The following is a 14,569-nucleotide window of genomic DNA, read 5'->3' as shown; positions in this document are numbered from 1 at the left end:
TAATACTCAATTATTATCATTAGATATCATGAAACTCTGTATTTGTTACCTTGAGAGAGGACAAATACGATCACTTGTGTGAAAAAATATATGATATTTTATGTGATAATTTTCTAGAATATCATTGCTAAACTTATAAGAAAAACAGGGATTGGTATGGATTATTACAAACTATGCCACTGTCATGAAAAGAGAGGAAACAGGTGGCCCCTATCCTTCTATATTGGATAGAGAAGGATCATGAGTATTTTTTTTTTTAATTTTCTTTTTATAATCGTGGGTATCCGGGCCTTGACTAATCTCACGGGACCCTGAAGTTAAAGACCAGATAAACTTCCAGGAGCCCTAAGAGAACTTGAATTGGTGACCATTAAGAAGCAAACCCAAGACCGGACCATGAGTAATGATAATGATATAAAGTACGTGTACATGAGGCCATGAAAAAAGACAAAACATTTCAATTTAAGAGCAATAATTATCTGAAGTTCAGGATTATGATCAATTAGAGAGTTTGATCCACAAGTGATTATGCCAAAAATCCGAGTCAACTATATTAAAAACTTGTCTGTAATTATTTGAAGTCTGAAACTTAGATGTGTTAGAACAGGTGTCATGGAAGATGGACCTGTAATCTGTCTCTTTTTGTAGTCAAGTAAGGTTTCAATTTTAGTTACTAGCCCACATGGCTTGGAGCATCACATCCATGTGCAATTATTGCAATGCAGCTTCCTTGTACACATTATTATTATTGTAAGAGAAATGTTATTTTTTAGTCTTAATTTTTATCATTTTCAATTATAAGCACTAACTGATATGTTATATTTTAATTAATTTGTTTATTAATTAATTTATAAAATCATATAAATTTATAGCATTAATTATTGAAACTAAAGATGATGATAAAATTGAGGATGATGGGAAAATTCAACCAAAATTCTTCTGGTGAGCCTTGGGAGGCAAAATCTCAATATGCATGATCTAGAAATGTGCCAACTTGAGAATTGTGATGGGATGGAGACGTTGGAAAGTAGCTAGAACTTGCTTTTCACTCATATTTTTATCGTTTAGCCCTTTTTTACTTTACTTTTCTTTTTTTTCCTAAAAGTTGTCATGGCTCGTGACAAAAGCTACATTAATTATTCTAATCGCTTAAACCCTCCATAACACTCGCCCACCTCTTTTCCTTTCCAAACCCTTTCTTTCCCTTCCTAGTTCCTCCTAGCTACCATCTTCCTCATGCCATGGCTGAAAAGTCTGGCCAAATTCTCTCGACGCTCTTCTTGATCCTAATGTTTCTGAATTTTTTGGGAATGACAAGGCCTGATGAAGTGTGCCCGTATCCGTGTTATCCGCCGCCCATTGGCTCCGGCACTCCGATAATCACAACACAGCCGCCTCCGCCACCATCCCAGGTTGTGTCATACCCACCTCCAGCTGGATACAACCCTACACCGGCAGGATACGTACCATATTCCTCTCCACCACCCTATGGCAATTCACTTGGTTCCCCTCCCCCTCCTGACCCCATATTACCCTACTTCCCTTACTACTCCGGAAAACCACTTCATCAGACCGACAACTCTGCAGCAACCACTCTTGGAATTCGCTCAATACTCATCATCATCATCGCCGTAGCTAATTATCTTCTTGTCTCTGTTTCTATCTTTCCTTTCTATGTACTTTAAGTGAACATTTTGATTTGTAGTCAGTTTGAGCGGAGATATTCATGCTGTGTTCAGTTGCAGAAATGTGAAACAATGGTTGATCATAAGTCTGAGAAGGACTTCGGAGGAGGAGGATGACCCAAGTGCTTGACTTTTTTGTTTGGTTACAAAAAGGAAAATGCTTTTTTATTCCTATATAACTTTTGTCTACTTTTTCCGGTTCTGTACTCACTCTTTTATGATTTGATTGGTATTTTACGACCACTGATTACATGCCCTGTGTTTTACTGAACAAAGGGTTGAAAAGTAAGAGCCACACGAAATCATTGTGATTGAGTAATGATTCTCATTACATTTTTTTTTTCTGTTTATTTTTCCCTTGTTTTTCCTCTCATTATTTAGATGAAATTCAAATTTAGAATATTCTCATACTTAGAATATATTCATAATATTCTAAATATTCACCTCTACCAAAAGTCTTGATTCAATTAGCAAATGTCAGATGTGAATAATCCTTGCTGGATTAAATGAAACAATTTCGATTTCTCTGTTAATGCTCTCCAAGGGGAGACTTTGCGCGTCAATTTCCCAGGAAATTAACTGCAATGCGATTTCAAAACCCACCCTTCAGTGGATGAGAAATGATAGATTTCCTAAATGATAGCAGTAAAAATTTTTCTAGAGACCCACACCTAAGGCTTCAAAGTGGCTAACAACTTGGCATTAATAGGCAACCGTAGATATAAATCTTATATTTTTGTTAAAAGAATAAAAAGCTCTAAATAAGAACAATCTCTCTTATTAATGATAATAATTTAAATAAGTTAAGGGTTGGTACTGAAACTTTTCCTCGTATATGGTGGCAAGAGATATTGGTCTTGTGATCTTAAGATATCCTACAAACAATTTCACCATAATTACCTATTCGAACTACATGTAAAGTCAGATTTCGCATACATGAATAACGGAAGTGATACTGGTGTAGGGAAATGCTAACCTCAACATTCGGTTTTCATGATTTCTCAAATCTTTGCTATGGATGCATGCCTCTTAGCTGATAGCTTGAGGTCACTTTGCGCTTTTTATTGATTTTGCATGGTGGCAAACATGCGATTCCAAACATTTTCGCAATGGTAGCTAGGTGCGGAGAACATGTATGGGAAGAAGAGGCATCTTTGTTCAAGAGGCAACACCAACAACCAGATTACCCAATCCAGAACTGCTTTTCATTTCCTTCCTTGCCATCTCATTGCTACTTCTCTGAGCTCCCACTTTTTGCTTCCCCTCGGCTCTTTGGCCTTTCATCACCTTATGGATTTCTGATACACAATGCTTATACATGCTAGTATCCCTCTCCTTTTCTCGTTCTTTTCTTCTTACGACCTTATTTTCCACCCCAACTTCAAGGAAGCAGCTTTGGTTGGTAGGTAAAGTTTGAGAGCTTGCACTGCCTCCAGAGTGCTCACCTGTTGGGCAGTTGGTCTTCTCTAAGGCATCGGTTCGTTCAGTTGTGTTCACAGATTCATTGGTAGAGGAGGCTTGATCACTTCCTTCTTTCAAACATGATTTTGATCTGTCAGCAGCCCTGCTCCCTGGATTTGTTGACTTATCTCGTGCTTTATTGATTTTGTTGTTACTTGACAGTGCCTGAGAAATAAAAATGTCTTCCAACATCAACATAATTTTGGCTTTATTTGTTGCCGAGTTAAAGCTAAAAGGCTCATCATTTATAAAACCAAATACTTTTGCTGTAATGAAAGAACATCCATAATTGACTGAAGAAACCATTCCAAAATATAGGACACAGAGCCAACACTGGAAAATGATTCTTCAAAACAAAAAAGAAAAAGCAAGTCAAGCACAGAGAGTGCAGTGAGAATGATATTGGCACGCAGAGATGATATTGTCAGTCATATATTTTATTTCTCTAGATGTTCTCCAAGTTCTTTCATTGTAATCAGTTATCATTTCAGGTATCCCCCCTTTCAACCCAAAAAAATAAAAAATAAAGCTCCACTTTTGGTTCCCAATAGATTCTTAAAGCTTCCTATTGTTTCGCAAATGTCCATTGTCATGTGATCCCTGTCGGATAATTACGGAAATCCCATTAAATGAGTAATGTTAGAACTCTTTGAAATTATAACCATTAGCTGAAAGCCAATTGTGTGAGAGAGACAGAGACAGACACATACACATTACATCAAAATGCAAACTGGGTATGGGTAAACAAATTTGAAGCAGAGTTTACCTTCTTCCCATCGGACCCTGGTGGTACAGCTACATGATAAAAAGAAGGCATGGGTGTTGCTTTGAAGTTTAGGCTTCTCCGGAATTGTTTTATCTCGGCTTCTGTCTTTTCCTGCAATGACAATAACTGAAGCCATTAAGTTTCTAATGGCTTCATGATTGGTGAAGATCTACAATTATAGTGACATACTCGATTAAGATGGATACCATTCAAAAAAAAAAAAAAGGATGCTATTCGATCCATATCTGCTTCATCCTTGTTGAAGAAACGACGAACTAGAAGAAAAAAAACAAGGTCTTTTTTTTTCAAGTTGAAAATTTGGAAATGTTTTTAATAACATCAAATGAAAAAGAAAAGGGAAAAGAAAGGAACAGACATATTTGAGAATTCTCATCGACTAATCATATGATCAAGCATCACAAGTCTCCAACCAGCAGTATTAGAGCCTTCATTACAATTTAACTAATAGTGTCATTCTCCAGCACGCCAAGACAGCATCAAAATAATATAAATTATATCAGCAAGCAGTGAAATTAATGGATTAATTTATTTAGTAACAAAAAATATCAATTAAATAATCCCATTTACCTGCCTTCTCACTTGCATCTGATTCATCTCAGCCTCCTTGGCGTGCATTTTTTGCTGCAACTCCGTATAGAACTGAATCAGATGAGTCACAGAAGAGTAAGCTATTTAAATCTACTCCCTAAAATCAAAGAAAATAAGAATCAAATTTACAGCATTCTCATTTACCTCTTTCCTCCTTTCTGCGCGTTCATTGCTTTTGAAACTGAAAACTGCAGCACTTGAGCTTGTATCCACCTTGGTCGAATTCACAGTACAACTAAGCCTATAACGAAGATTACATGAAATTTCATAAGGTAAAATGATAAAATGATAAGAAAATCGCTTATGATATTGCCAATAAACCTGTGTAGTGGTTGATATCTTCTTGTTTCAGCCTTCAATGAAGAGGGTTGTGATTCACCGGCTTTCATTCTCATTGACTCTTTTTCACCACTGCAACAAGAAAAGAATCAAACTTGAGGTTCGAATCAGTAAACCATATAGGTTTTCACTCATGAGAATTATAAGTACCTTTTATTGTCACGCACAAACTTTGCCTTCTGATTTCTAGAATCCTGTAAAAAAGACCAAGACTAATTTTTTTGATAAGTAAAAAAGACCAAGAATAATAAACAATAGAAGAATGCTGATGAATCCTACTGTATGAACAATCAAAATGGTTAAGACTATTGTGGATAAAATGCCTTGAATTGATTTCTCTATGGGCATTGTCAAAGCTTACCTCTAAGATTGGAGTTCTCTGTACAGTACGCGTAGTTCTAATGTCAGTTTTTATTGAACTCTTTTCTGTACTTGTTCTTAGGGTACTCTCTCTTTCTCTTCTACTAGGACTCTTTGCAGGATCTTTAGAAGTAGTTTTGGAAATGTCTGTCAGGACTCGAGCAGGATTGGTCTGAGACTTCACTCTGGGCTTGAAAGGTCCGGTTTCCGTTGCAGCCCTCAACTAGAGTGAGAAAATCAAGGAGTCAAGGTATATGGTAAAATAGATGGAAAAGGGCTTAAGTACGTGCATGCAACAGTCTGATGCTAACTTGAAAATAAGAAATATCTCCAGAGCATCTCTCCAGATGCCACTATAGTTTTCTTTATTACAGCTTGTGACTTGCTATTGACCATCCAGTGATTGCTTTTGAAAGACAAGGAACTCTAGATGAAGAAATGCAAGATTTAATTATGAAAATATTCTTGTAAATCTACACCTTCAGAGAAGGATGTTGCCAGCGCTCCAAGCTAGTTTTGTTAGCTTTCACAGAGGGTTCATTCTTGGGGGCTGGATCAATGCCTTTTTGTAACAAATCACCATTAACTGATTTGTCATTAACCATGGCTTTAGAGGATTCATCAGCATTTACAGCATCATCATCAAGATTATGATTTACGTCCATCTCTGGTTCTTTATTAACGGAAAGAAAAATTTCACGCCCATTTATATCTGATTCAGCCTCAACTAAAAGAAGCTCGTCACACCCAGCTTCAGTTTGATGTATTTCCTCAGCATTAACATCTTCAGCAACACCATCTACCAAAACATCAGCACTGTTCGAAGCAGATTCCATCTGAGGGACAGAGAACAAAACCTTCAAATTTTCCATTTTGCATCCTGTCACTTACTCTCCTTGATATGCAGAACCTTCAGGGCCCTCATCAAAGTGAGCATAATGGATAACTTCACTTACCTCCTGAAATTCTTCCCTGCCCTTGAAGACATCATTCTCACTAGTTTGATACTCTTTCTCACTATGGAACTCAGATGAATTTGGATGAAGAAGAGCCTTCTTCTTGAAATGAGCTTCAAAATAAGCTTTCTTCTCGATAACTGAACCTGGTTTAGAGCATTTGTCAACCTCTTCATGGTACCTGTTATATGAGAAAGACGACCTCCTCTCCCAAGATAAGGCTTTGTTTTCAAACCTTCCAATGATATGGAACCAGAGTGTAGAGGATCTGCCTATGTATGTTAAAAAAAAAAAAAAAAACTGTTAGAGAGAGTATAATTGCAAAAAAACAAACCCAGTTTTTTGTTTTTTGACAAGTAGCCAAATAAAGGAATAATTAGAACTATAATTTTCAATTCAGCCAGCTTTGCACTTATACGAAATTTCCAAATGCTTTGGTGGAAAAAGAGAAAGAAGATGATATAAAAATATATATATATATATCAGCATATCCTATACAGTGGATCACTGGAGTGCTTGGCTTCATCATGATTATAAGGCCAAGCACAATTATTGTGAAGTAAAGATATAGATTGAAAATTGTAAATGCCAAGCAATTACATTCTTTGATTTAGTTTAAAGAACGGACCAAAAGGTTCCATGATATAATGTAAACTCGATCCTATGTTCTCTATTGAATCAGGAAAACATACGGCTAAGATATGCAATTCAGTGACCGAGAAGGTAGAGACTTTTTACACTTTTTAGAAATTGATTTACAGTGAAGGCCAGACACTCACAGTCACAGAAGGCCAGTTACAAGTAGAGTACTCACCATGGATACAAACGAAGTATCTATTAATAGATGAACACTTCCACTCATCCACCAGAAAATACTATCATTGCCATCAACGCCCATAATCAGCTGCCCTACAAGCTGACATCCTCCAACTTTCCTGCATGGCATGCCCAGTTTGACTCCCTTGTCATTGGGTATGACCTTCAGGGTTTTATTAATGGATCCCATCCATGTCCTACACTTGGGACTAACCCAACTGCTGATGCTATTATTAATGGATCCCATCCATGTCCTACACTTGGGACTAACCCAACTGCTGATGCTATTGTTGCTCGCAGTCGCTGGATCCGTCAAGACAAACTCTTGCTCAATGGCATTTTTGCCTCTGTGTCAGAAAGTATTATGCCCTTGATTGCTGCCTCTGGCACTTCAAGAGAGGCCTGGCTTAAACTGACCAGTCTCTATGCAAATTGCTCTTGCACGAGAGTCATGCAACTCAAGGATCAACTTACTTCCTTGAATCGTGGTTCCAAGACCGTCACTGAATACCTCCAGCAAGTCAAATGCACTGCAGATGAACTGGCACTAGTGGATTCTCCCCTCACAAATGATGATCTCACGCTCTACATCCTCAATGGCTTGGGATCTGAATTTTGTGACATCGCTGCTCCAATTCGAACCAGAGAGACTCCCCTCACGTTCGAAGAACTTCATGATCTGCTAGTCAGTCATGAAACTTATCTCAAACGCCTTGAGACGTTGCAGCAGAGCACTATTGCAACAGCCAACTACCATCAGAAAACGGTCCCTCAAACCTCATCTCATCGAGGCAAAACTCACAGGAGCAACACCTCTCGGCCAAATCAACGTTCTTCCCAGTCTCAAAACTGTTCTCAGTCTTCCACCAAACCCTCTGTGATCTGTCAGTTCTATGCTATACCTGGTCACACAGCTCGCCAATGTAAGAAATTCTGGAACACAACCTCTCCAAATGCTAACTGTGCTGCTACTTCCACAGACAAACCATGGGTGGTTGACTCTGGTGCCTCTCATCATATCACCTCTGATATGTCCAAGCTCTCCATCCACTCCGAGTATGATGGAACTGACGAGGTCATCATTGGGGACGGATCGGGTTTGGCAATTTCTCATGTTGGTACTGGGAACTTTCAGCTTCCTACTCGCACCATTGCTCTCACCAACACTTTTTGTGTACCTGCCATTCACAAGAATTTAATCTCAATTCATGAATTTACTAACACTAATAATATTGTTATTGAATTTCACCCCTACCATTTTCTTGTGAAGGATCCGACATCGGGGGCGACACTAATGCAAGGCAAATGTGATAATGGCATCTACACAATTCCAGTTTCATCTTGCAATGTTGGTGCTACGAAGGAAGCCTTCACCACTGAATGTGTGTCTTTAGATATTTGGCATAATCGATTGGGTCATCCCTCTTGGAAACTTGTCCATCATTTGATAAAAATGTTTCAATTACCAGCTAATAAATGTACTGCTCATTCACTATGTTCCTCATGTTCAATCAATAAAAGTCACAAACTTCCTTTCCATTTATCTAGCATTTCTAGTTCCTCGCCTCTTGAATATATGTTCACAGATGTCTGGGGTCCATCTCCACATACATCTCTTGAAGGCTACCGCTACTATATTTTATTTGTTGATCATTTTATGAAATATTGCTGGTACTTTCCTATGAAACAAAAATCTGAAGTCTCCACCATTTTTCCTCAACTCAAGGCAATTCTTGAGAAACAATTTTCTTTACCCCTCAAACATCTATACTCAGATAACGGGGGTGAGTTTGTCGCACTTAAAGGCTATCTTAGCCAACATGGTATTTGTCATCTCACAACTGCTCCGCACACTCCGGAACAAAATGAAGTAGTTAAATGCCATCACGGGCATATAGTGGAGACATGAATGACATTACTCCACCGTGCTTAGCTCCCCCCTTCATACTGGAATTTGGAATTTTAGACTGCGGTCTATTTAATCAACCGTATGCCAACCCCATTGCATTCTCTTCACTCACCTTTTGAAGTCCCATTTCGATCCAGTCCTAATTATCTCAAGCTCCAGGTCTTTGGCTGTCAATGTTTCCCATGGCTCAAACCCTATTCAAAACATAAGTTGGATCCAAAATCCCGTTCATGCATCTTTGTTGGATACTCCACCTCCGTATAGTGTCTTGATCCAGTCACTAATCACATTTTTTTATCTCGCCATGTTTGCTTTGGCGAAAATATTTTTCCTCACACTTTAATGTCTAATCCTTCCCTCTCCTCTCAGCCTGTGTCCCCCTCACCTCAGCTTCTAACTCTTGATCGACTTATGCCCGATATGTCAAAGCAATCATCAGGTGGTCAGGCTTCCTTGGGTCCTCTATTGGATGAAGCTACTCAACAGGTGCTGTCACAACCTTGTGTTAATGTTTCCCCTTATTCGCATCCATCTGAGCATGCTCCCACATCCCAAGCTCCTATTATTTCCGCCCCTGAACAGGTTGCTGAAGCCAGGCCTCCTCAGTCTTTGCGCATGGTCAGAAGGTCCATGAACAATATTCACAAACCCAAGCACCTATTTCTGACCACAAAGCATGCATTACCACCATCCTTAGAGCCCACTAGTGTTCATCAAGCACTTACAGACCCGCATTGGTGTCAAGCTATGAGTGAGGAATTCACAGCACTTGTTCGCCATGGCACATGGAAGCTGGTTCCTGTTGCATCCAATCAGAACTTGGTTGGCTCCAAATGGGTGTTCCATATCAAACATAAGCCTAACAGGTCCATTGATCGCTATAAAGCTCATCTCGTTGCCAAAGGATTTCATCAACGACCCGGGCTCGACTTTATAGAAACATTCTCCCCCATCGTGAAGCCTGCTACCATTTGGATCATCCTATCTCTTCCCGTGATGAAAGGTTGGTCTCTCCGACAACTTGACATTAACAACACCTTTCTTCACAGCACTCTCACTGAGAATGTGTTCATGGCTCACCAACAGGATTTATTGATACTTCCCACCCTCAACATTTTTGTCATCTTCAGAAGTCCATCTACGGACTGAAACAAGCCCCAAGGGCCTGGTATCATGCTCTTTATGACTGTCTATGCGGCATTGGTTTTGTGAAGTCTGCCTCGGATCACTCCTTGTTTATCTACACTAATCACGGAACTGTTGCATACTTTCTTATTTATGTTGATGATTTAGTCCTCACTGGCAATGATTCTGTGTTCATCTCTAAAATCATCAAGCAGCTTGGCTCTCAATTCTCTCTGAAAGACCATGGGCCTCTTCATTTTTTTCTGGGCATTGAGGTTATCCCTACTTCGCACGGGCTCTTTCTCTCACAGCACAAATATGTGCAAGATCTTTTGCTCAAAACTTGAATGGATGGTGCTAAGGATGTCACTTCCCCCCTAGCTACTTTAGGACGTCTTCATCTTCATGATGGTTCAGGTCCTGTTGATAGCACTACCTACAAGCGTGTTATTGGTTCTCTTCAGTATTTGGCACTAACTGGCCCTGATATTGCTTTCCCAGTGAATAAACTTGCTCAGTTCATGCACTGCCCATCTGAAACTCACTGGGTTGCTGTCAAACGGTTACTCCGTTATCTCAAGAACACTATTTATCATGGGATTCACCTTAAATGATAAACAGCTCCTCGCCTACTCTGATGCGGACTGGGCAGGGAACGTTGATGATCGCACGTCTACCTCTACGTACATCATCTTCCTTGGTCCTAATCCTATCTCTTGGTGCACTCGGAAACAACAAGTTGTGGCTCGCTCCTCAACCGAAGTGGAATACAAGGCCCTCGCCAGTACCGCGTATGAACTTGCATGGCTTCAATCACTCTTTCATGAACTTGGCGTTCAAATCTTGTTTCCACCAAAACTTCTATGTGATTATATAGGAGCCACGTAGCTAAGCTTAAATCCGGTGCTTCACTCTCGGAAGAAACATATTGCCATAGATTTACATTTTGTGCGGGATTATGTGAGCAAAGGATTGCTTCAGGTAGCTCATGTTTCAACTCATGATCTAGCTGACTTAATGACAAAAGCCTAATCACGCCAGCGATTTCAGCTTCTGCGCTCCAAGATTGGTGTCGCCGACGGGAGCACCATCTTGTGGGCGGTAATAAATGAACATATCAATCCCACCACTCGACTGTGATCTCAAATATGCAAGCTTCATGTAGTGAAATCTGTTCATCTCCTAAATTTTAGCCTAGTGTCAACTTGTACAGCAGAGCACCTAAACTTTAGCCTAGTGTAATCTTGTACAGCAGAGCAAATCAATTACTGCCTTTTTGTGTAAACATTAGATTTGTATAAATAGGTTTCCTCTTGTAATACAATGTGTGACCTTTTTAATAAAACACAAACGTGTTCAATTTTCTTATATCTATCTATTTGGAAGGAAAGAGTCGATTCTTTTTCTCCTACAGTTCTACCAAACACAAATTGCAGATTATCAAGTAAACAAACCGTATACACAATATGTCAACGATCCACCAAGTAATTGACAATAAAAGAAACTAAAAATTATTTCATTGTTGATAAAAGAATACCTGTAAGCTGAAGTTATACGATTCTTCCATGTCTCCCGCCATTATCAGCAGAAAATAAGTATCAGAACTCTCCCTAGCCGCCGCTCATCAAAATCAAAGGTCTTCGTTAAAATCTTATTAAACCTGTGACAGAAAATCGAGAAAGTGAGAGAGAAAGAAGGTTTTTTCAGTCACCTTAAACACGCATTTTCAAAGGAACGGAGGACTCTGGAGCTTCAATACGCAAAATCTAGGAATAAAAACTGTTTGGTTTAAATAAACGAAGGCAAGGCTTTGGGATTCAATGGACGAATCGAAGAGGAATGTTGAGCAAGCGTGTTTGGGAGTGCAAGCACTGAACCACAAACACTGTTTTATCTCTTTTCAATGGCTTTTGAGATCTTCTCCTTCTTGTGGCCGAAGAGAGCACTTTTTGCTCTCAACTGTGTCAGTGGTTCTAACTTTATAGTCGGTGCACTGTGTTAATTGATGGACCCTACATGATGACAATTTGTAAATTAATACTTAATAATTCTTTTTTACAATTTCCAATCAAAGAGCACTCCCATGATTTTTCTATCTTGTTTTCTATTACAAATTATTAAAGCTTACTTTTTTTAATTAATAATTTTTTACAACATAATATACATTAACTTGTATTTCTTTTTCTTCGAATCATTTAAATAATTTTTTTTTCAAATATTTCTTCTAATTAACAATAAATTTAGAGTAATGTTAAGTCTAAGTCATATATATACAAGCATTGTACAAGCTTTTTGTAAAAATGTAAGTTTTATTAAGAAAAAATGAGTTTTTTATACTTTTACACAGTGAGATCCACTTTTGTATAAAAGATTTGCACAAGACTTGTATGGAGTTTGAATATCATTTATCACAAAGTTGTAATATCCTTATATCTTTTTATAGTTGCAAATCTTTTATGAAAATAAATTCATAAACTGATATGATTTTATATGATACGTTAGATATACTTTACAATAAAAGTAGCTTTACAATCTAATGTACCAAATCAAACTACATCAATTTACTTTGTGGAATCTTTTTGTGGTTAAAACATTTTTCTTTTTATATACAATGTGATATAATTCATCCTATACATACACAATGTTTACAGGATGAATAGGAGCCGCTACATATATGTAACAAGTCACTGTAGATGAATGTAAAATACAGGAAATTTACATGATTCATTTGGTTTGGTTTTTGGACAAACACTCACATATTTGGGTTTGAAATATATTTTACAGTATTAATTGAGAGTGATATAAGATCATGTTATATATATATATATATATTTATATATATAAGAGCCTATGAAATAGAATTTTCTTGTTTTAATGATTTTTATTATTTTTCTGTTAAAATTTAACATCGTTCGTCTAAATTCCGTGAACTATGAAATTCCCATCTGCCAGCAATCATCATTTCAAATCACCATTGCATGAATAGAGAAAAATCATTATAAAAGAAACAAAAACTCTACTTGCAACCGCTCAGCGGCACCCTTGCGGCATCGTGTCCGACGTGGCACCCTTTATTGGAACGTCGCCGTTTGGTGTTTGCTTGAAGGCAGAAGGTAAGACAGAATTGTCTAGCCTATACGTCGTCGTTTGGTTCTCCATTCCCTCCAAGACAGACGGGGTCGATTGGCCCCTTTCCCATTTCCCCCATTCAGACGAAAATTACATTCGCTCTGTGTTCTTCTTCCTCCTCTACATCCTCGAATCTCCATCTTCCTCCACGCAGCCCCATCGTGGCCCCACGAAGCCAGAGCACAGAGCCCCCTTCGTCTTCTGCACGAACCCAGAGCTACCCACGATCCCAAGAACACCCGAGTCACTGTCTCCGTCTTCTCCATGAAGCCACAGAGCCACATTCCCCTTCGTCTTCCACAGGAACCCATCGAAGCCCCTTCCTTCTTTTTCTGCACCTAGACCTGAAATCCCCTTCCCACAAACCCAAATCTCAAATCCCCTTCACACAAACCCAAATCTCAAATCCCCTTCACACAAACCCAAATCTCATATCTCCTTCCCACAAAATCCCGAAACCCTAACCCTAAATTTGTTTGGTTATTAAGCTCTGAAACCCTAACCCTAGCCCAAATTTGTTTTGTTATCAAGGCCCGAAACCTTAACCCTAAATTTGTGTGGGTTATCAAGCCCCGAAACCCTAACCCTAACCCATATTTGTTTGGGTTATCAAGTCCCGAAACGCTAGCCCTAAATTTGTTTGGGTTATCAAGAACCCTAACCCTATCCCCAAAAGATTTTCTATAATCATCGATCGGGCCGAGTTTCAACATTTCCTCACTGAAAAAATCTCGTTTGTTTTCTCCTTGTCTGTGCTTTGGTTTTACTTTTTAAATGTGTGAAAGTAAATAATTCTTTATCATACATTGTACATTTAGTCATGTAATACATTGTCTATGATGTATAATTCTTGCATTAACTATTTAGTCATGTAATTTTTGAAATCACATTCCATATCTTCCTTGTTTGCGTTGCCAATTTATAATTTCCATTTCCGTATGAGAGTCACAACATCTCTATGAATGCATAAAATAAAACTTTAGGGATGTTTCAGCAAATTGTGCATAGCAGTTTAATTATTAAAATCTTTGTGGGATGTTACTACATTAATAGACAGATTGGGATGTTTGTGGGATGTTTCAGGAAATTGTATCCATACAAAAATTATTAAAATCTTTTTCTGCACTTAGTAGACAGATTTATGTACTTACTACATTCATATTGTTTATGTTATCCTATCCATATTTTTATCTATGAGAAAAACAGTAGTGAATAGTTAGCAGCAATTGGGATGATAGTATTAGACAGATTTATGTATTAGTTGACAGATTTATGTACTTACTACATTAATATTGTTTATGTTATCCTATCCACATTTTTATCTATGAGAAAAACAGTAGTGAATAGTTAGCATCAATTGGGATGATAATAGTATTAGACAGATTTATGTATTAGTTGACAGATTTATGTATTA

General features: G+C 38.2%; 1 protein-coding gene and 1 pseudogene across 1 annotated transcript; one reads left to right on the top strand and one right to left on the bottom strand.

Annotated features, from left to right (window-relative positions):
* Nucleotides 1-1,241: 1,241 nt before the first annotated feature.
* Nucleotides 1,242-1,685, top strand: LOC118344868 (extensin-like). Its single transcript, XM_035686610.1, has one exon. The coding sequence runs from the start codon at nucleotides 1,242-1,244 to the stop codon at nucleotides 1,683-1,685; it is 444 nt and encodes a 147-aa protein (XP_035542503.1).
* A 756-nt stretch (nucleotides 1,686-2,441) lies between these two features.
* On the bottom strand, nucleotides 2,442-11,948 carry LOC118343716 (annotated as a pseudogene).
* Between the last annotated feature and the right edge of the window lie 2,621 nt (nucleotides 11,949-14,569).

Source organism: Juglans regia, chromosome 16 (assembly GCF_001411555.2).
Source record: "Juglans regia cultivar Chandler chromosome 16, Walnut 2.0, whole genome shotgun sequence".
Classification (NCBI taxonomy): Eukaryota; Viridiplantae; Streptophyta; class Magnoliopsida; order Fagales; family Juglandaceae; genus Juglans; species Juglans regia.
The sequence above is the reverse complement of the archived record's forward strand: the minus strand, read 5'-3'. Positions and strand labels throughout refer to the sequence as shown.

Bases quoted from the DNA above. Each gene is read 5' to 3' on its own strand.
- LOC118344868 (XM_035686610.1), top strand. From the start codon at position 1,242: ATGGCTGAAAAGTCTGGCCAAATTCTCTCGACGCTCTTCTTGATCCTA.